The sequence below is a fragment of the Canis lupus genome, chromosome 7 (genome assembly GCF_003254725.2).
Source record: "Canis lupus dingo isolate Sandy chromosome 7, ASM325472v2, whole genome shotgun sequence".
In the NCBI taxonomy this organism is placed as follows: domain Eukaryota; kingdom Metazoa; phylum Chordata; class Mammalia; order Carnivora; family Canidae; genus Canis; species Canis lupus.
Window position 1 is genome coordinate 63,692,347 of NC_064249.1, and position 22,524 is coordinate 63,714,870.

At 34.3% G+C, this 22,524-nt stretch overlaps 1 protein-coding gene across 2 annotated transcripts in view; it reads right to left on the minus strand.

Annotated features, from left to right (window-relative positions):
- Positions 1-3,065: 3,065 nt before the first annotated feature.
- IMPACT (impact RWD domain protein) overlaps positions 3,066-22,524 on the minus strand; it is a 29,476-nt gene continuing 10,017 nt past the window's right edge. The window contains exons 5-11 of one of the 2 annotated variants that reach the window (XM_025429280.3): positions 19,121-19,206; positions 15,827-15,949; positions 13,195-13,247; positions 10,746-10,819; positions 8,190-8,280; positions 6,623-6,757; positions 3,066-5,699 (exon numbers count right to left, since the gene is read on the minus strand). In XM_025429280.3, the coding sequence (XP_025285065.1) occupies positions 5,631-5,699; positions 6,623-6,757; positions 8,190-8,280; positions 10,746-10,819; positions 13,195-13,247; positions 15,827-15,949; positions 19,121-19,206 (631 nt within the window). In that variant the 3' untranslated portion in view covers positions 3,066-5,630. Of the gene's footprint in view, positions 5,700-6,622; positions 6,758-8,189; positions 8,281-10,745; positions 10,820-13,194; positions 13,293-15,826; positions 15,950-19,120; positions 19,207-22,524 lie in introns of both variants that reach the window. The other variant, XM_025429279.3, reaches the window with a different exon arrangement.

Consider the following 22,524-nt stretch of genomic DNA (forward strand, 5'->3'; position numbering starts at 1 on the left):
CCTTACTTTGCCCTATGCATCTCTTCCATCAGGATGTCTCTGAGTTATATATTTAATAAACCCATAATTGAGTAAGTAGAATGTTTCCCTGAATTTTGTGAGCCACTCTAGCAAATTAATCCAACCAGAAGAGGGGATCTTGGGAATCTCCAAGTTATACCAGGTTGACTAGAAGCACAGGTAACAACATGGACCCAGCATATGAAGTTGGGGCGAGGTCAGTCTAATGAGATGGAACTTTAACCTGTGGGATCTGATGCTATTTCTAGTTAGAGAGTGTTAGAACTGAGTTGTAGGACACCCAAACTAGTGTTGCTGGGTTACTCGATGTGTGGAAAACCTACACATCTAGTGTTAGAAGTGAAATATTCTATGCATTGTTTTGAAAGTAGAGGAGACACACAGGAAAAGTGTTTTCCTTTATACATGTTTACACATTGAAAAAAATCAAGAGCAAAACATTTCATGTCACATGAATATTATATGAAACTCAAATTTAAATATTCAGTTTTATTAGAATACACCCAGGCCATTATTAGTGTGCATATTGTCTCTGACAGCTTTCACATTATGGTGAAATAGAACAGTTATACAGATGTGGCTCACAAAGCATAACAGTATTTGGCTATCTACTGAAAAAGTTTGTCAGCCTTTGGTCTGTACTCCTTGGCTAGACTGAACATTTCCTATTGCATCTCCCTAACTGTACCAGTCTATGGCTTGATTAAGCCTTTTATAAACTTTTGAAAACTGGATGCAGAGAAATTATATAACTTGTTCAAACTTGCAAGGCTAGCAAAACGTAGACAGGATTCAAACATGACAGGCTCCTGAGAGCCATCTCAAAGGTGCTATACTACATTGCTTCTCTAAGGGAACGTAAGAACTTCCTAACTACTCTTAAAATCCTCAGCAACAGCCTATCTTAAGTAAGATGACAGCTATCTCCTAAACAGTGAGGAAAGAGAATACTTATCTAATGGCTTTCTTAGATGCTTATTACATATAAGTACTGTGAAAAGCATCTCATTTAATCCCCATACTATCCCAGACAGGGAGGAATCATAATCCACATTTTTACAAATTAGGAAACTAAGAGCAAAAAAATATTAAGTTTCCTGATAAATTCACAGAGAATATACCAGTGGGGGCAGTGATGGAATACTGAAATTTACAGACTAGGTGCTCAGATATGCAAAACTATAAACTTATTTCTCTGTATTTGAACCAAGTTGATAACAAGCCCCAATATTTCCATTCCTGGAAGGGAAGGAAATGTGTCATTATAAGATTTCTCAGTCACTTCAAATATAAAATGTAGTAACCAAAGGTGTTCAATTTCATTAGTCTTCAGGGGAATGCAGATTAAGACCACAAAGAGAAACCACTACACACCACACAGCATAACTGGATTGAAAGTCAGGTAATACCAAATGTTGATCTGCAGCAACTAGAATTTTGTTCACTATGGGTAGGAGTGTAAATTGGTTTAACTGCTTTTTGGAAAACTGTTTGGCAGTGTGAGCAAAGTGTGCTGGAGCTCACAAAAAAGTGATTGTTAGGTTTTCACAAAGTTTGCCAGCTAACCAGGTGGTTTATTTTACACTGGTAGCTTGGAATTGGATAGAGCAGATGTATTCACGCCACTGGAACTAGCACATGTTATTAATGAACAATCAGTTCAGAGTCAGTTGTTAAAAATGTACCAGCACACCTTGGGGCAGTGTACTCTAAAGCTCCACATATACATATGTCCTGACTCGGCAAAGCTGTATGTATATATGCTAGGTATGTATGCTTTAGAAATGTGTACATATGTTGACTAAAAACCATGTATAAGAATATTTATAACAGCACTGATTATAACATCCTCAGACTGGAAACTCAAATATCCATAAATAGAACTGATAAATTGCCATGTTCATTCAATGGAATATTATGCAGTGCGAAGAATAAAAGAACTGCTACATACAGCAATCCAGATGAATCTCACAAAATATTGGAACAAAAGGAGTCCAAGCAAGGACAGTGTGTTTCCACTTATGTATAAGTCAAAACAGACCCAATTAATCTCTGGTGTCAGAAGTCAGGGAGGTGGTTACTTGGCAGAGGGAGAGAGCAGCTAATGTAGGGTAAGACACAAAGGAAGTCTGTGGTGCTGGTGGTGTCCTTTTTTCCAACTTAAGTCCCGGTTATCTGTGTATTTTGTGAAAGTTCATCAGTAAGAAGTTCAATTTAAAAAAATCAGTCATTTCTATAATCAGATATCCATATGCAGAAAAAGAACTGCAAATTAAAGCTTATATCTTATACAAAAGTTAACTAAAAATGCATAACATATCTAAACAAAAAAACTCTAAAACTTTAAAAAGGGAACAGAAGTAAATCTTTATGACCTGGGGGAAGGCAGTCTTTAGACATAATACCAAAAACATGATAACAAGAAAAAGGTGAATTATATCTCATCAAAATTAAACACTTTTACTCTGTGAAAAACACTGTCAAGATACTGAAAAGACGAGAGACAGAAAAAAGAGAATGAAAAGACAAGTAACAAAATATTATTTGCAAAAGATTATTTACAAATTACATACCTGACAAAGAACTTGCATGCAGAATGTATTTCTTGGTTTTGATAAATATACTATAGTTATGTAGGATGTTATAAGCAGGAAAAGCAGAGTATTTTTATAATTTCTAGTGAATCTATAATTATTTCAAAAAAAAAAGATATTGGTAGTTTTTTCTGATGAATCCCTACTTTCCCACATCTTTTGTATCCTAAATATCTTCTAACGCAATGCTAACAGAGGTATAACCTTTTCTAGAGATCAATTTGCCTAAACCAATCAAGCTATTAGAATGTATAAATGTTTGACCAGGATCCATTTCTAGGGATTTTTCCTAAGAAAATAATCAGAGATAAATACCAAAAAATCTGCACAAAATGAGTTTTTTATGGTTTAGCAAAAAATTTGAAAAGCCTTAAAAACTGGAAACACGTGGGGACTAGCTAGTATATTATGATATACCCAAAAGATAGAATACTATATAGCCACAAGAAATTAAGCCATAGAAGAATATTTATTGACATGGGAAAATGTTAACAATATACTTCTATATGAAATATGCAGGATACAAAACAGTATATACAGTTTAATACCATTTTATGGAAAGAAAAATAGCCATATATACAAAATCATGCATAGGAAAAAAATAGAAGGATGTACATAGCAAATGTTAATAATGGTTATCTCTAGATAGTAGAATTAGAAGTGATTATACAATTTTCCCAGTAAATTTCACCTGTCCTCCAAACAGTATCGTTTCATGTATTCTTTCTTGGGTATGATTAGCTTGATACAATTCTTTTCTTTCAAATAGTCTGTTTCATGATATATACCTCCAAATCATACTGCTTTTCCCACTTAAAAAGTAGATGCTACTTGCTCTTACATACTGGCATATGAAGAATATTTTTAACTAATACAATATACTATAAAATATGCCACAGCATAGATCTGGCTATAGAAAATTATTGTTTGGAGAATCTGAAAGCCCTCTAATAGAGAGAAATTTTAAATAGAGAAAAAGATGCTTTCATTAGTTGGGGTCCATAATGGTTGAGTGTAAACAACTCAGATTCCAGAATTGGATACTCTGGGATCTTTCCCTACTAGCGAACTGATTCTGGGCAAAGGAGATTAGGTTTTCTTCAGTCAGGAAAATGTGGCTAATCATTTTGTAGAAAAAAGCGAAAATAAGATTTTTTTAAATAAGGGAAAATGAGATCACGGTTATAAATGTTTTTTATAAAGACCTAAATAACTATGAGATGAAACAGCAAGAAAGAAATTCAAATTTGGTGTTGTAGAAAAATTAACTCAATTTTCCTGCAGCACCAAATACTTCCTGTTTTATATCTTCTTTTACAAAGTTAGACATGCCAAAATTGTGAAATTACTTTAATGTTAATTGATGGTCTTCAATTTCTCATTTAACAGGTAATACCATAGGACATACTTAACTTTTCATGGAATCTGAGGTAAGTGTTTTTTATTTATATATATATATCTAAGTATTTATGTGTGTAAATACATACACTTCACATATCCTCTGAGGACTCCTGATCATTGGCAACATTAGACATATTTACAACAAATAGGACTTGGATTTTATTTCTCAGAATCCATTCTAGTGTAAAGCCATTTACTAGGTTTTTATTAAAAACACCAAATAAGGATGTTGGGTCTTTTAAAGGCAAGACATCAAGGGAACAGAAAAGAGTATCTGTGTCCACTCTTCTGTGATGCTTTCCATGATGCAAGCACCATTCCAAGTTGCCTCTGAACTTCTGTTCCCTCCTTTTGGAAGAGAATCTTAGGCAAATCTGCAAATAATTAATAACTTTCAATAACAGTTTGCAATCATGTCTAAAGGGGAACAGTTTATAACTTACTGTTGTATTTCAAAGATAAGTGTATAATCTAGATGCCTAGAAGTAAGGGCATATATTACAGATGAAAGAAGGAACATAAAACACTGATGTAAAGGAAGATCTGGTAAGAATAGAAAAAAAGAGGGACTTTGTTTTTCCAACCAAAACATTTGTTCCTTTTCTCCACAAAGTCACGGAGTTGAGAAAGATAGCTGGAATGCAGATGAGATACTGCATCACACTTACATAACTATCTGATGATGTGCTCTGGCCCCATACCAGTGGGGTTTTCCCACCTCTATCCCCTTCCATAAACACTTGTGAACTGCAGCAGAGCTTCTAGTGTCGTCCTAATTCTTCAATGAATATCACAAGAAAGGGATTTCCAGGATGTTAAAAAAAAACAAAAACAAAAACAAAACCAACCAAAAACAAAATATTACACTAACATATTTCACAGGTAGGAGAAGACTACTGACACTCCATATCTACTGCTTTACAAGAATTAAACAAAAAAGTAGAGGCTAGAAAATCACATTTTGAAATTTCACAATCACCAATTTGCAACAGAAACTGGAGCATAACACTTATGCTAACAAATATGGCAGATAAATTATTACTTCAGCATGTAACTGCAGATGGATACTCCTTGATTTTTGCTTAATCATTACTCAATAATGAACACTATAAAATGAAAGGTGACTTACTGTGAACCAAAATCACAAGAAGAAACTCTCCAAGATCAATCTGCAATGAGTTCCTATTCCAATAAGCCATAAAGAGCAGTAAAAGGCAATATTCATTTAACATAATAAGAATCCCAATGACAAGGTATCAGGTATTTATACTTCTCTCAAGACCTTTCTTCCCCACCTAACAAAGGCACTTGACACGTACTGAAATGGACAGTTAATTCAGGTACTGCCCTGGGCAACTGTTACCATCCCCATATTAGATGAAGTGGCAATTAAGTTCAAATTAATTCTTCTGAATCAGCCTGAAATACATATGAATGTATCAGAAGTTCTCTATTTTTGGCAGATGATATAACCAAAGAAGAAAATATAATGCTGGTGTCCACAATGGTTGGCTGACTTGAACAGTCCAGGATCTTCTCTGAACAATATTCCTTGATGACTGTGGAATTTGTGAACAATGATAGGGAATTTAACCTGGCATACAATTTTAGGTATTAATGTTCACTCCTCTTCTTGTCTTTTCTTACTTTTTTGTTCTTTCCCAAAGCCTTAGATGATTCCTCCTAAAAAAGATATAAATCAATGTAGTGTCTCTGCATTTATGTGAAGATACTGGCTTAGGAACCTTTAGTCTAACCATATAATATGTATAAGAATGAAAGCATAATTACCTCTATATGTATCATCTTTCTGTTTTACATGGCACTTTCATTTACAGTCTATTTTAACATTTCCAAAATAATCAACATAATTTATCTAATAGACTTATGCTTGAATAATTTCGGTATTATTTAATCTATTCCCACTTTCTAAAGGAAGGTAGCAAACTTTAAATAAAATAAACATGCTTATAAAATATGAAACAAAAAAGAATTCAAAGTATAAAGGCAGGCACCCTAATGCCAGGGGAGAGGGAAGGTGTCTGACACTAACAGAGAATGTTAGAATTTTATACACATTTAAAAAATATCTAGTTGACTGTGGCATGAGCTACACAACCTTTCCTGGCCTCAATTTTAGGGAGTAAAAATTAACTGGTCTTTAAGGTTTTTATAAAACTCTGTATGAATCTATGAAATTAAGGCTCAAAGAGATGAAGTGATCTGCCCAAGGTCACATAACTAACTGGCCAGTCAGATTGTTGTGATTAGAAACTAAGTCTACAATTTCGAGTTCAAAGATTTTTCTAATGTACCACAAACATTTTTAAGATTTTATTCATTTATTAGAGAGAGAGAAAGAACACAAGCATTGGGAAGGGGCAGAGGGAGAGGGAGAAGCAAGCTTCCTGCTGAGCAGGGAGCCCAACGTGGGGCTTGGTCCCAGGATTCTGGGATCATGACCTGAGCCAAAGGCAGATGCTTAACAGACTAAGCCACTCAGGCACCCCTCAAACATTCTGACTCATTCCTGGGTTTTCTTTTTCTTTTTTTTTCCTCATAGGCAGCAGTGAGAATATCTCTATATAATCTCAGTAAGGACTCACCGGTGAATTTGTGTAGTTCCTCTCCACTAGTATATTTCTGGCACAGTTGTTGATATGTTTAAAGCGATCTGGTCCTAGTAGGATTCCTCCATACCAGCGTGATACTACCACCATGACATTTCTCACATTCAAAATCTGTTATTTTCAGAAGCACAATTAGATACACACAGACATGTATAACTTCAAGTTTTAAAGAATGAAATAACTCATATACAAAACTGCACATGACATTTCTCTGTGACTTTAATGGCAGAACCACATGAGTGAGCAGAATGAAACTTCTAACATTCCAGTGATAAAATGTTAGAATGAGAAGTGAATTTAGAAATTAAACACTGCTTCACAGTGTCTTTGAATCCCACATTTTGTAGCAACCAGATAGAGTAAAGGGGAGATCATGCAAGTAGGGTTCTAATTCTTCATTAATTCAACCCAAATAGCTCAGTTTAAGCAACCTTTTGCCCCTAGGCCAAACAACAACTAAAACCTATTTCTGAACAAACCACTGGAAAGAACTGGGGCAGCATGAGTAATTGCTGGTGCCTATCAGCAAGGTCTTCCTCAGTCTGATATCTGTCAAATGCTGCTTTAACATGAAGCCCACCACTCTAAGAGCTTGACCACACAGAGTTCCTTCCTATCAAGGGAACGGCCTGGTTAGAAAACAAACCTCCACATACAGTAACAGAAGAAACTATAACAGCTATCTTAGGAAAAAAAAAATCCATTCTTAAAATTAATGGACAATCAATCACCACCATACAGATGAAGAAAATCCAGCAGCATGAAAGAGAAAGGACAAGGTAAACAAACTAAAATGAACCAGGAAAAATTTAAGGGAGAGAACATCTAATTAGCATACTCTGAGAAATTTTAGAAGATATTACATCCATAAAGTCAAAACAGTATATTATAAAAAAGGAAAAATAGAGACAAACTCTTTTTTTCTTTTTTTTTTTAAGTTTATTTATTTAAGTAATCTCTACATCCAACATGGGGCTTGAACCCATGACCCTAACATCAAGACTTGCAGGCTTTTCTGACTGAGCCAGCCAAGTGCCCAAGAGGAAAGAATTCTTAAAACTTAAATACATGATTGCTAAAAAAATGTTTTTAATTCAATGGAAACCTTGGAAGACAAGCAAGAAAATGTCTCAGAACATAAGGTGATGAGATGGACAACTTAATTTTAAAAAGCAACAATTGGGTCTGTCCAGATGGTCCAATAACACCCAACTAACAGGAGGTGCACAGACACAGAACAGAGGAAACAGAGAGGACCTTGTCAAAAAACAAAAAGGAGATGCTTTTCCAGAGCTGAAGATAATCTATCATCTATGACTGACAGAGCTTCAAAGCACAGTGCTTGTTATTAACCCTGTGCTTTCTGCCCCATATCGTGGTTAAGTCTTTCTCAATCAGTGTTTAAAAATTAACTACTAATTAACACAAATCTATTTCATGTTATATAGCCTAACTGATTTACTTATTCTTATATGGTGCTCTGTTTCACTGAAAAATTTTATGGCTCAGAAAACAGGACTAACAGGGTTTAACTTATACTTACCTCCATGAGATGGAGAAGACGCCCACCAGCTGCTGTCTCCCCATCATCCTCACAGTCCTGTAAGAAGGTCTGTTTATCCTCACAATATATTCTAGAAATACATAGAACAGTGTTACACTTTAAAAGCCAAAAAATAAATAAATAAAAATAAAAGCCGAAAATATTGCACTAAGAGTTACACCTTCATGCTTATTGCAATCAATTTACGTCCAAAATCAGCATATTTCTTAAAAAAAAATTTCTTCTTGAACTATATACATTAGACATATTTCCACTGATGATTCATTATCCGGTATGATTCATTGTCTGTATTTGGGAAAGGCAGGAATCAAGGATGCCTCCTTTAAATCAGAAATGCTACTATTATATATCTGACACTTCATTTAACTTTGAAAAGCTATAAGGTTATAGACGGTAGTCACTGAGAAACATTGCTTGAGAATTTACTGTATAGAGAAACCTTATACCTAGTAGGCACCTTGAAATGATATACAAGAAATAAGTGGCTTACTCCTTTCTTCAAAGAACCTTAGAGCTAGTAAAAGAGACAAAAAGTACATTAAAAAAATGGAGGTGATAAAAGCAACATAAATGAACATTTTATACTTTCCTCATATCTTATTCTAGCCATCAAACCTTTCTCTATTCTCCCTATTCTAAGAATTATAAGATTTATTTTCTCTATAACTTTTCCCCTGGTTGGTTGGTTGTATCAGAAATAAATCATGGTATTTTTACCTATTCAAATTATCTAGAAAAGTTAGCATTTGGAATAATAACATAGGGCTACACTGTAGCAGAATAAGCATGGTAATTAAGTGTGTAATATAAAAAGAAAACAGTGCCAGTTAAAGTACGTCATCTAGATTTCTTAGGCTCCTACAAATGACACCATGTAGGATGAGGCAAACGCATGAAAAATATCTTTCCAGCTGTGGCTCTCAAGCCAGGTTCTACCATATCTACAAGCCTAAGTCAATTATAGCAATCACATTAATGTATTTATTATATATTCATATTTATCACAGCAATCATATTCATTGACTCATTCATCCTTCAATCCAACTTTCCATTCATTCACTCAATAAATATTTACTGCTTCAACTGCTATGATGAGGCTCTGTTATTATTTAGAGTTGACCTCATTCCAAGAAAACAAAGTACTATTAAGCAACATTTTATATGGCAAATTTAAGGCAAAAAGGAGTCAGCAGTTGGTTTATATTAGGACTATAATTCTATGGAACCAATGAAGAAAGTCTGAGTCATAAATCAGTACTGTTAGGTTTTTAAAAAGTGAAACATCATGGACATTTTCACTTTTTCTGGGTAGACAATGATGCAGTATCCCACAGCTGTGTGTGCCAGCAGGCTGAAGAGTGCTCCATAACTCCAGAGCAGGAACACAGCCCCAGAAGCAGGAAGCAACCTTAAAAGGATCCTAAGCATTCAAATACACAACACAAAGTCCACGCAACAAATAAAAGTCCTTTATTTTACTTCCAGTGAGGTCCTTCAAGCCTCCACTTTGTGCCTGTTTAGTCTTAAGTGACACACAATTCTGACAAACTCAGCTCTTTCATTCCCAAGTGTCAACTATAAAGGAGTGAAGTGGAGGGGCTACATAACTACATGTAGTTATGCTGAAATTTGTGAGAGGTGACAACTGATCACCTATTAATAAGCAATACTATAAAAATACTCATGGGTACTTAAAAATCCAAAAATCTGGGGCCTGAAATAGAATATCTGGCATATTATCTAACTTTACAATAACTTAAGATCAACATCATAGCCATCAATTGTTGAAGATACAGCTGCACAACCAAAGATTTGTATAAAACCTTAGTATTCAAAACTAAAAGGCATATAGTAAAAGCAGCACACTTAATTCATGGCTAATGGGAGCATAAATTGGTTTAAAAGAAAAACTCTAGAAAAAATTTGGCAGTATGTATCCAGAGCTTCAAAAACGTTCAAACTTCTTGGTAATTCTATTTCTAGGAATCTATTCTTTCTTCTTTTTAAATTACACCCTCATTTCATTTCAAAAAAGAATGTGAAGTAACCAGAACCTATTCTGAGTTAGTAATCTAAACTGAATACAAAAGGTGTTCATAGAATGATTTTTACACTACAGTGAAAAATATGAAAAACTGACCAAAAAGTAAATGGTTAAATAAATGGTAGAGAGCCTCAAGGAAACATTACACAACCATTACACTACTATTTATAAAGCAATTTTAACAACATGGAAGAAATGGGATACTAGGGTAGCGCATTGAAAAAATAAACGCTGCATAGAAGACAGAAAAAAAATGTATCACTTTATTATGAAAATATATCAAATTATTATCAGTTACATTTAATGGCAGAAAATGGCTGATTTCCCCAGCAATTCTCTTTTATTATTTTCTGCACTTCCAAATATTCTACATATGATCATTAGTTTTATAAAGGAAAAAAGAACCCACATTATAGTTGGTCTCTAAAAATCATGCATCATTTTCCCCCATTTTTTACAAATGGAACATTCCTAAAATTGTGATCACTCACCGGTATGCATAGATGTTGTGGGTGGCACTAGCTATTTTCTTATTCTCATACAATTTGGCAAGAACCATTTTCACCTTAAAAACAGCAGTAATATAAATAAACTAATGTATACTTTGTTCTATAAATAAACGCTAGAAAAATATCTTAAAACATATTGATATAAATACTGTTATTCTGAAATAGTAATTTAAAGAATCTACTACACTCTGAAAAAGCCATTTCCAAAGTTTTCTCCTCATTTTAGGGGCAGAAACTGGTACTCTTATTTAGTATAAAAATATTAGTATAAAAATATTTGGTATAAAAATATTATACCAAATAAGAGTAAATAAGTAATAAAAGTAAAAAAAGTAAGTAAGTAATGAGTAAAAAAAATATTTTTTTTTCTCTTTCAAAGCCACAGGCAAGGCTTTACTGGGGCTTATAGCTAGCTAGAGCTGAAGTGCTGATGGAGAGTGGTCAGGCTGGCCTCCAGACCTAGTGTTTTTGAGCACCAAATATGAACAAGTATTTGAGCACTAACCATGTCTAAGGTACTTATATGGGATGCCTGGGGGGCTCAGGGGTTGGGCCTCTGCCTTCGGCTCAGGGCGTGATCCTGGAGTCCTAGGATAGAGTCCCACATTGGGCTCCCTGCATGGAGCCTGCTTCTCCCTCTGCCTATGTCTCTTCTCTGCCTCTCTCTGTGTGTCTCTCATGAATAAATAAATAAAATCTTTTTTAAAAAAATAAGGTACTTATATACGAAATTTTTTTCTCCACGTTAAGAATTTTAAATGTAAATATGACCATTTTTTAAAACGAGCTCTGAAAATTTACTACATTTATGTATCCTTTGTGACAGATACAAAATAATGGTATGTTCCAAATGTAAGACCAAAACTCTCTGGGAGTCCTATAAGGTTTATAGGAGTGGTAACATAACCAGCTCCTGAAAGACCAGTAGTGATCTCTTTTGCATCAAAAGGGGAGAAAAGGGTGGCAGAAGCCATTCCATTCAGAGGAAACTTCATGTGCAAATCTATCAGATTTAGCAAATAAAACATAAAGGATGCTCAGTTAGGTAAATTTCAAAAAAATAAATCACAATTTTTTTTTTATTATTAGTATGTCCCATACAATAATGTTTATTTGAAATTCCAATTTAATTAGGTATCTTGTATTTTATCTGGTAACCCTACCAGGGACATAAAAGAGAAAGGTTCTGGAAGTGACCAAGAGTTTTATATACCAACTATTTAGAGTATGAATGAGAAGACAAAAGACAATGTATCAGGAATGATAAAGCAAGGGTCCAAAAGGCCTCATATAATGAGTTTAGGGTTTTTTTGGTAGACATTGGAAATAAGCAAAGACTGGGGGCTGGGGGACGGTGACACACGGCCAGACTTTCAGAAAGGTAACTGGCAGAGGGTAAGGAAGAAATCCTGGATGTAGGGAAGACTGAGCTATAGCCATGGAGAGCAATTTGAATCAGAAACTATGCAATCTTGTGTTTATCATTTTTTAATCTTTCAGATTCTCAGATTCCTACTCAGTAAAGTACACAATGACCTGTAAGATTAATTTTAGCTCTCACAAGTTATGATCCTCTAAGTCCAAGTGACTATAATCAGAAAAAGAAAGAGGATCCAGGATGATCAGATTCAGAACAGAATGTCTAATGAGGACCTTGGCAACAAAATTATGGGCAACACCCCAGGACAAAATAGGGTTGCTGAAAGAGCCAGAAGCCTACACCAAAAGCTGTTATGTTGACCACAAGTCGATGCAGAGAATAATTTCCTCTTCTAGAGACCAGAAGAGAGTAAAAGGTCAGCCTGGTACAAAGAACTGTCTGTATCTCTGTAGGTCAGGGCTTCAAGAGAGCTTAGAGTAGAGGAGCTGCAGAGACTAAAGGGAAGAGACTAATGATTAAAACCTATGCTAAATTAACGAGACTTTTTTGTTAATTTAACTTTATAGGTTACTACAGTTTGTGACTGAAAAGTCTCCCATTTGATATCCTTGGGTAGGAGCCAGGTCACCTAAGGTCAGGAGGCATAAAGAAAAAAGAATTCAGGTCGGGAAGGTCAGCCAGTCTGTCCACTGTCCCCTTCCTGGGCATCAATGGAACCCACTTGGTTTTGCAGAATTCCCACACAATAGGACAAATAATTCTTTTTAACAAGCTATTAAGCAGCATAATTTTCTACCCAATGATATTTCTTGTGTGTAAATCCATTACGGTATTAAGCCCTAATTAGAATTTAGACACAATTTTGAAAGCAGTTGACAAATAGAAACAAAACAAATCTTCCACAATTCATAGTAATTTGGGGGTAGGAAAATAAGCAAATATTTTCATCTCACGTGAAAATTAAACACAACATAAGGATATTATTGTAAAACCATTTACTTGAATTACTTTGGTAAACCAACATCAAAGTGAGCTGGACATAATAACTACCTGTTTGGGGCAAACTACTGGAGCCAAGTGCGCCTGAAAAGTACTTCTTCGGTCTGTAATAGGAATGCCATGATCAATCGGAGGTAATTCTTCTATTTCTATAAATTTAAAGAATTATATTACTTTTATCTTTAAAATTCATACATTTGAACACTGAAAAATTGACGATGGTGTGGGTGGAGGGTGGGAAAGAGACATCAATTATATGACAAATCAACCCAAACAGCCATTAGTAGTTGTCTATTAAAATTAAATTATAATTTTAAGCAAAAAGTTTCCAAACAGACTGTAAATAAGATTAAACTACTTGATTTAGAAAGGATTTTCACCTGCCAAGGTCACCCAGTAGTAGGTTGGGACTGAAACCCTGAGCTGTTACAGTAGTATAAACTGTACAATAACTAAATTTGAAGAGTATAAAAGATCCTGAGACCAAAAAGATTGTCAGCTGCTAATATACCACAATTTATTTATCCATTCTGTTGATGGACTTCTAGGGTGGGAAACCTAAGACTTTATTTTGTATAGCTGAAAGGTAGTATCTTCTTCTAAATAAAACTGTTCCTACTTCATAGGATTGAATATACTAATGATATACCAAATTGGTATTCCAAGGAGTATCATGATTTCGAGTTACTTTGCCTCTTAAACAAGTTTAAGACACTAATTTACTCTTCTCTCTGTTGAGAAACTTAGCAAACATCTGGCTGCTACATCTGCTCCATTTAGGATCTAAAGTTATTCAGAATAAAGAATTAAAATTGTTTCCTACTTCTATTCACCGATCTGTTGAATCTTACCAAGTCAGCTTGCCTTACAATTAATGAACTATTTCAACTAACAGATATAAAAATATTTCTGGACAGCTTTAAACAAATTGTCAAAACTTACTTCACTGGTTTATGGCAGGATTAGGACAAGAAACCAGGATTATGCAGGACTTTTGCCTTTCTCCTAAGAGTTTCCTCTTCTTGAATGAACTGACCACTGTACTAGGGCAGTACTGAGGTCAATAGGAATCAGATACTATTGATTGTGACTATGATATTCACTCTTTTTCTTTTAATAGTGGATCCTGTTTCCCAAAAGAAATCACATGCCAAATCCACAAATATATAAAGGAATAAAATGTGAGACTGAAGCAGAGGTGGGGGTCCTGGGTCTTCTTGCTCACTCTTTCTCTTCCTATGTATCCCCTTGTACTAGTCCTGAAATATTATGCAAGAACTTTAAAACTTCATAGTACTGCTTAAAGACTACAGTGTCAGGGGGCCTGGGTAGCTTAGCCAGTTAAGTGTCTGATGGGCTCAGGTCATGACCTCACGGTTCTGAGATAAACTCCCGCATCCCTCTCCTCTGCCCTTCCCCCTGCTCACATGCGCATGCTCTCTCTTAAATAAATTAATTAAATTAAAATTCTTAAAAAATAAATGATAGATAGATAGATAGACAGACAGACAGATAGGGTGCTTGGGTGGCTCAGTCTGTTAATTATCTGCCTTCAGCTCAGGTCACCATCTCAGGGTACTGGGATCGAGCCCTGCATTGAGCTCCCTGCTCCATGGGGAGTCTGTTTCTTCCCCTACCCCTACCCCTGTTCATGTACTCTCTCTCTCAAATAAATAAGTAACATCTTTAAAAAAATAAAAAATGAATTAATTAAAATAAAAAGCTATTATATAATACATAGGAAACTCTTTACCTTCAAAAAGAATGAATGTTCTTTCTGGTATATCATGGTTTTGTAAAAGACTTGAGAAAATGGACACTACTATTCAAAATTTTAAGATACTAAAATGGAAGATACTTTCTGATCGCAACATAGAGCTGATTTATCACATCAATCTATTCACAAGCTGAGAACTACTAGATTATAGAACACATTTGCTTAAGCAAAAATTGAAATCTTTTTTTAAATATAGTTAATTTAATTTAACTTAATCTAAAGGCAGGTGCTTGGGACACCTGGGTGGCTCAGTGGTTGAGCATCTGTCTTTGGCCCAGAGCATGATCCTGGGGTCCGGGAGCCTACTTCTCCCTCTGCCTATGTCTCTGCCTCTCTCTGTGTCTCTCATGAATAAATAAATAAAATATAAATAAATAAATAAAGGCAGATGGTTAACCAACTGAGCCACACAGGTGCCCCAGCAAAAACTAAAATCTTAAAGGCATTTTACTAGGTTTAATTCAGTGGTTGTATTTTCAATCATTATATTTATATTTATATTTGTGAGCACGGACAAAAATTTAACTCTGAGATATCAAGAGACAGCTGAGGATTTCAAAATACAAATATAAAATATAAAAACAGGATGTGAATTGAAAACATTAACACATATATTCTTAGTTTCAGTTTCTCCCATCATTAATTCAAAACTCTAAAAAGTCATCCAAAAAGAAAAAAAAGGTGAGGCGTGAAGAAATTGCTATTTTTTCCTCACTGTTCTGACAGACCAAACATGGCCAAACACCAAAATGGCCAGCAGGCATGAAAAAAATAACTCAATTCTCTGCAAACTAATAACTATTTCTTAACATGTGAGAGTTTACTACATTTCTATATCATTTCAAAATTAATACATAATACTGCTATCTCACTATCTTCAAAAGAGATTAATTAGTAACATTATACCTGTTCGATTTTCAGTGATACCAAAATCCAATGCTTTCGCAGGAATTTCTGGTTGACACGCTAAAATAAGATCATCTTCACAGTCTACATCTTCCTCTTCAGTTTTCTTCTTTACATTGGGGCCTATTTGTATATGAGATATTATCAGTGAACTCTGAGGAGAATAAGGAATTCCACTTAAAAACTTGTTGGTCTTGGTCTCTAAACACCATTCTTCAATAGAAGGAACCAGGACTTTTATGAGAAGTAGTTGATTCCAAGGTTGGAGCAAGGAAAAGAAAAGATGAGCCTGGAACTCCTTATGATTCCAGAGAGTAAAGAAATGTTTCAAAAAAAAAAAAAAAAAAAAGGAGAGGTGAGCTTATAAAAAAAAAAAACAAAACACAGGAGTTACCTGAAAGAGCTCCTAAAGGCAAAACCTAGAATAATTTTGAGCAACAAAATAATGATAGTATGGAATTTTACTCCATGGAATAAAATAATATACATGAGTTCATACTGATATAAATAAATAAGCAAAAAATAAAGAAGAGACAACTCTTCCTCACAAAAGAATTCCAATTCAATGAAGAAGAAGAAAATGTGAATCATTAGGCAAACACCACAGTAATAAACATTGCTGACAAGACATACTAATGGACACTAAAATTAGTGTGTGACGCTTTAAGGACTAGGATATTATAGTATAGCCTCAATTTATCTCCCTCCATGTCCTTATCAACCACAAAAGGAAAGATAATAACTATCATGGTTAATTTTATATGTCAACTTAGCTAGCCCATAGTACCCAGATATTTATTTGGTCAAACACTATTCTAAATGTTTCTGGAAAGGTATTTCTTGGGTAAAATTCACATTCAAATCAGTTAACTTTGAGTAGAGCAGACTGCCCTCCACAATGTGAGAGAGCCTCATCCAGTTAAGGTCTCAATAGAAGGACCAACTGCTCCAGAGCAGTTATACTACTCTGCAGGGAGTAGGGAGCCAGTAGGGAGCCAGTAGGGAGCCAGCAGGGAGCCAGCCTTCAGACAGGAGCTGCAGCATTAATTCTTCCCTGCTCTCCAGCCTGCCAAACTATCTTGCTGATTTTGGATTTGCCAGCCAGCCTCTACAAACTCATGAGCCAATTCCTTAAAATAAATCAATCTCTCTCTCCTTCTCTTCCTAACCTCTCCCTCCCTTTTTTTGTATGTATCTCTCCTTCTCTGTCTTTATAAATACACACACACACACACACACACACACACACACCCTTTCGATTCTCTGGAGAGCCCTGATTAGTACTGTAACTTTACACTGGAGACGTGTGGGAGATACCACCTTAACCAAAGAATCAAGGTAAACATCACTAATAATAAAGCATATTGATACCACAAGTTCCTTAATATATGCACTGTAAGGACACAATACCATTTTTGTGGTATTCTTGCCAAAATGCCTAATCCCACTGCAGTTGCGAGAAAACAATGGATAGACCCAAACTGAGGGATATTCCACAAAATAATCAGTACTCTTCCCAAGTGTCAGGTCATAAGAAGTCATAAAAGTCAAGGAAAGACTGAGAAACTATTTATAGACTAGAAGAGAGTAAGGAGAAATAACAGCAAAATGCAATGTAGAATCCTGGACAGCATCCTATAAAAGCAGAAAGGACATTAGTGGAAAAATAAGTGAAAGTCAAATAAGCTCTTTAGTTTGGTTAATATTATACCAATGTTAGTTTCCTATTCTTGGTAATTATACTGTGGTTATGTAAGGTGTTACTAAGGGAAGCAAAGGAGGGCTATAAAAGAGTTCTTTGTACTATTTTTGCAACTTTTCTGTAAGTCTAAAATCAGTTTAGAATTTTTTAAAAATTGTAAATAGTTGTATTTAATCACTTTAAAATTTAATATTTCTATAGTAGAAAAATAACAATGAAGTAATAAATTTGTACTGAAGATTAACAGTAAAATGAAAATAAATTAGGTATCCAGTGGGTGTCCTGGAATGGAAAATTCTCATGAGATATCTTCATCACTAGCTTGTAGCTGTATTAGTTTTTCAGAACCACAAATCCTTCCATTTTAGTATGAAGTCTACAAAAACAGATCTAATAAGAAAAATTCCAAGTGAAATTTCTAAAAAGTAAAAATTATAAATTGTACAACAAAAATCAATAACTCTTTAAGATTTGAAGAGTGGATAAAGTATATTGTGGATAATAGATGGAAAAGGGAAAAATGTCATTTTTAAGATCTATAATTTAAAAAATTTCCTGAGAGTTGAGTGATCCCAAATTTTTTGGAGTCCTAAATTTCTACTGGTATACATGACATTTTTGCAATTATCCTACACTCCAGAATGGTAGATTGGCAAAAATCAATTGTTTTGAGACCACTTTTCCAACTGATGTTCTGAAATGCTACCAAATCAGAACATGGATCATGAAAGTTAAGGAAAATACTTCAAAAAAGATTGACACATGGACAGAACACCTTCATACCATTTATCTCTCAGATATTAATGGAAGCAGTAAAAAAACTGCTTCTATAGTAAAATAGTAAAGTGCTCCGAAAAAGTATATCCTACTATCAACTTTAAATGTATACTGATTTTGCTAAGGGAGTCCTAAATAGTTTGTTTTTAAAAAATCTCTTTCCCAGACTGAAAATAATTCCATTAGAGGTAACAATGAAATATTAGAAATTTCCACATTGTCATATAATGATTCAATAAAAGAATAATAGGGCAAAATATTGATTTTCAAATATCTTGAAATTAGATAGTAGTAGTGGTGTACAGCTTTGGAATATACTAAAAATAACTGAATTAAACATTTTTAAAGGATGAATAATTATGGTATGTCAATTACATCTCAATTTAAAACTACATTTTCAAAGTAAATTTTTATATCCTACATATCACTTCAGTGTATGTTCCAAAGTTCTTTTTCTATAAACACTTCACTCATTTGAAGCTAATGTCTAATTTATGCACTCCAATAATTCATGAAGAATGTTACACGGTTCATGTTACCTTAATAGCCAAAGAAAGTAGAACTTTAGACCCAAGTTCTTTAATCATAAAATCTACTTCTGTAAGGGTATGACGCAAAAACCAGAGGCTAAAACCATATAGAAAGAAATAACCATAATTACATGAATAAGTGAACTTTCCAGAGAAACTTGTAAAATATCACATATAAACCATAAAACAGAATATATTTTCATTAAAAATTTTATTTAGAATATCTACATGGAAATTTAGTTACTATCAAGTTAAAAGAACATTAGTAATATTTTTCAATCCTACCTGGTTCTGTCATCTGAGATTTTTGTATTAGAACATCTCTTATTTTCTCCACCCATAGATAAAGAATGCTTTCACCAATATTCTGTCTAAACAAAATTCAGGGGAAAAATTTGTTATTTAAAAAAAAATTCCTTCTCAAATTCAAGAAAATAAAGACATATTTACAATCTAAGAAATTATATGCAATTTAGCCATGTCTTTTTAAAAAAAGAATTTATAAAAACAGATTTACTAACATTTGTTGGATGAGTATTTTATATAGATTGTTCACATCAACAACATTAAAAATTCCACCTGGCTCCAAATTTAACATTGCTTACTTAAAATAAGCTGTAACCAAAGAAGGGAAAGAAAACTTCTGAACTTGAACTGGATGAAGTACATGGGTATAAATGTGATTTAGTTTCTGTCAGCATATATAGTTGCAATATTGATTATTTTCTTTAACTCTTTGAACAATTTCAAACCAGTTATATGGCACATTTATCAATTGGTATAATTATTTCCACAAAGAAGAATGCAAAGCATTGGAGGAACTCCCTCAGAGAACAAACTGAAAAGACTTAAAAGATGATTAACAACGTTTTATTCACATTTTGTTTTTAACAAAATATTCTGTTGCCCAAATTGATTCATTTTGGTTCCAAATAATGTCTAGTTCAGATAAATCCATCCCTAAGGTTCATTGAGAAAAAGAACATGTCGTGGTTCACGTACATGGAGTTATGTTAAATGATGACAACAGCAATAAAATAAAGGCCCCAGGTGCCTTTCAACTCTTTGGGGAATGACACTAATTTTAGCTAAGTGTCCGTTATGTGTGTTTAAAGCAACCACCATACTACTTCATAACAACACCTTACCTCCTTCCTCTGAAAGTTCCCCTTGAAACCACTATCTCTCATCATGCTACTCATCAGTACCCACCAAAGGAAACTTTCAAAACAAGCATACAGAAAAAAACAATATTGTTCTCAAATAATTATGTAGCCTCAAATTCTGCCCATCTCACCCATAACTCCTTAGGCTAAACAATCCCCCATGGGATCTAGTTACCTAAGATTCTTAGAGAGAGGAAAAGTCAACTTAAAAAGGTTTTAAAAATCTGAGAATGTTGGTTGAATTTCTTTTAAACAATTTTCACTTCTAACCTTTCTTCTCAATAAGATTTAGAGGTATAGAAGGAAAAGTAAAACATACTGAGTATATACAAAGCCTAAAGTTCATCATATGTGTCAACACAATTAATGCTCATAATTACCTAATGAAGTAAGTATTATTTCCCCATTTTACAAGTGAGAAAAAACTAGACCTAGAGAGATCAATTAACTTGTTTAAGTGTTTAGAAGCCCAGAGCCAGATGTGGATGCAGACTTACTCCAAAGTTCAACTTGCCCACTGCATTCTACTCTCCTATCAAGCAGCTGTGACCGGAAAGTAAGCCGTTGAACTCTGAGTCTGCTTCCTCATCTATAAAATAGAGACTTAAAGCATCTCATGTTACTTTATAGAAGCAGTTTCTTTTCAAGAGAATCTTAATTCATTCAATATAACTTCAAGGGCCTCATCTCCACACCAGCCCTAAGGATATAATAGTCAATGAGAAAACTAGGTCCCTCATCTCAGTGTTTGTGATCATTATCCTTTAAAATTTATTGTTTCAAATTTATGTTTTTGTATGTCGTTTTCTCCATTTCCTAATCTCATTCTATTGACTTCTGCCCATCACCATCACCAAAAATAGTAATACTAGTATCTAGTGTTTATCTAGTGCAAACACTTACTATACAGAAGACAAGTAGAAAACACTTTGTTAGCTCACTTAATCCTCAAGCCACACTTTGAGGCAGGCAAATTATCCCTTGGTGAATACACATTCACATTCAGATTTGTTGTTGGGGAGGTGGGGGGAGCCGTGAAAACACCATGGAAGAATTTTCACAAGTAATAAATAACTTTTCCAAATAATAAAGAAGAAATTAAACCTAAACTCCAAATCTCCTCTCCACTGGTCCATGGCTTCCTGCAGAAAAATGTACAACAGCATTTCTGCCCAACATCAATTACTGAAACGCTTCCTTCTTCTCGAGCATTTAACAAGACTTACTGAAATCCAGTGTAAAGAAGTTGTAGTGGATGTTAAAGGTTTCCTGAAGAAAATGAAAATTACTCTTTCCCTTGGAGCCCCAAATTCTATCACCAATGAGTTGGGCGGGGGGGGGGGGGGGGGGGCGGTGTTTTATTTGTTGTTGTTATTACTGCTGCATTTGTGTTTTCTCTTATAGGAAGAAACTGTGTTTTTTTCTTTGTTCTCAGCTTTTAACTGTTCACTCTAGGATTTGGTGGTTTTCAGACTTTTGCCATTGCTGTAATGAAATCTCTTACAGAATGAGGAACAAACTAAAACAGACAAAAGCGGAGAGTCCTCCTTCCTGTGCCTATCTATCTCATACCCTACCCACAATGGGTCCTGGAGGAAGTCTGCTGAATCCTAAGGACTATGGCACAAAATTTAAAAATGACTCATTATAGAGATTCTACACTCTTATTTATGAAATTAAATTACAGTAAGTAGCTAAATAGAAAATGTCTAGGACCAAATTTGTTCCAAATTGAATGGAAGACCAACTTGGATTAAAAATTGATTTTAGAAGAGATATTTCGTAACTATACTTAAATGACTATTATCCAATCCAGAACAAAACAAAGCTAAGTTATTTGTGACTCTACCTTTACTTGTGGCTCTAATTTTTGTATCTCTAATTTTCTAATATTTATATTTGTTGATTTAAGGATAAAGCTACTTACTAAAATATACTACTATGTTGTATGAACCTAGACAAAATCATTCAATCTGAGTTTCCATCATCTCATTTTCAAAATGAAAAAATTGGATGAGATGATTCTTTTAATAACAAAAACAGGAGTTGCTATTAAATGGTGTTAATGTACATTATTACATGGATTATAACATTTAATCCTCACAATATTATTCTATCATCATCATTTTACAGATGAGAAATCAAAAGGATTTGAAAACGTCACATTATTTCAAAAACTGATTCAGAAGCCTGACCAAGACAGCCTAATCTCAGCTTTGCTAAACTTCAGATTGGTAGAACTTCCTGACTCTAGGCTCTCACTTTGTGTATTTTCTTTAGAAAACTTACTATCATAAATTTTTCCTTTGCTCCTTTGGAGCACATGGACATCTTTTTATAAGACTTTTATCAGTTTTATAACCTAGGAATGTCTTCCTCAAGGACCTGGGAACCATCCTTTTGAATTGTAATCATCAAGGAAGACAGCATCCCTTCTCCCAGTCTCTGTGGGAGTAGAGGACCCTAACTTCCGATAAGCAACAGTTAGCAAATACAGTTGGCCTAACCACAGAGAAACACATT